Genomic DNA, 1,041 nt, shown 5'->3' with positions numbered 1-1,041 from the left:
GGAGAGAGAGAGAGACAAAAAAAAAAATAAAAAAATAAAAAAAATAAAAAAATAAATAAATAAATAAATAAATAAATTAGTTAATTATTTAGCGATGAGACAGACGCAAGCAACACAGAGAAAGATGAGGAGACAGACAGAACAACAAAAATAAAAATAAAAATAAAAAAATAAAAAAATAAAAAAAAGAGGCAAACAAGCGCAGAAGAAAGCCCAAACCCTAAACCCTAAACCCTAAAAGATAAATAAACAAACACAGGTACAGGAGCAGCAAGTCATCGCAGTGAATATACACCCCGACGACTATGCTGCTGCTGCTGCAGCAACTGCAGCAGCAACTGCAGCAGCAACAACCACTGCAGCACACGCTGCTGCTGCAGCAACTGCAGCCATTACCCTCAGCATGCTACCGCTTCTGCTCACCAATCAGGGTTTAGGGTTTAGGGTTTAGGGTCTAGTGTTTAGGGTTTAGCTTTGGAGCAATCTACTGCGTGCAGCAGCACCAACAGCAGCAACAGCAACAGCAGCAGCAGCAGCAGCAGCAGCAGCCACAGCAGCAGCCACACGCCATATATCCCATAGACGCAGCAGCAGCAGCTGCTGCTGCAGCTGCAGCAAAAAGATGAGGCCGTCAGCCCCGCTGCAGCAGCAGCAGCAGCAGCAAAATGAGTGCACGGATTCCTCTGTCTGCTGCAGCAACAGCGACCCTGATACCAACAGCAGCAACAGCAGCAGCAGCAGCAGCAGCAGCAGNCAGCAGCAGCAGCAGCAGCAGCAGCAGGATGATGGGTGAGATCCTCGTGCTGCACCGGGGGTCTAGGGGGGAGCTGCGGAGACACCAGGCGCTGCAGGGTGTTGTGCTGCAGCAGCTATCTTCGGGTGTACAGGCAGCTGCTGCTGCTGTTGAGCTTCCCTGTGTCTTTCAACTCAGACGTCGTTTGCTGCAGGCTGCAGCAGCGCTGCAGCAGCAGCTGCAGCAGCAGCAGCAGCAAAACGACAGCGATTGCCCAGATGATGCTGCAGCAGCAGCAGCAGCTGCTG

General features: G+C 50.3%; 1 protein-coding gene across 1 annotated transcript in view; it reads left to right on the top strand.

Annotated features, from left to right (window-relative positions):
* Nucleotides 1-622: 622 nt before the first annotated feature.
* The window catches only part of EMH_0057700 (uncharacterized protein), a gene marked incomplete at both ends in the record, with an annotated part of 1,285 nt that continues 866 nt past the window's right edge, over nucleotides 623-1,041 (top strand). Inside the window, 2 exon segments of the mRNA XM_013497506.1 lie at nucleotides 623-753; nucleotides 757-789. Coding sequence (XP_013352960.1) covers nucleotides 623-753; nucleotides 757-789 — 164 coding nt within the window.

The sequence above is a fragment of the Eimeria mitis genome, genomic scaffold (assembly GCF_000499745.2).
Source record: "Eimeria mitis Houghton genomic scaffold, Emh_scaff2722, whole genome shotgun sequence".
Classification (NCBI taxonomy): domain Eukaryota; phylum Apicomplexa; class Conoidasida; order Eucoccidiorida; family Eimeriidae; genus Eimeria; species Eimeria mitis.
Note: the sequence above shows the minus strand (reverse complement) of the source record. Positions and strands in the feature narration are given on the sequence as shown.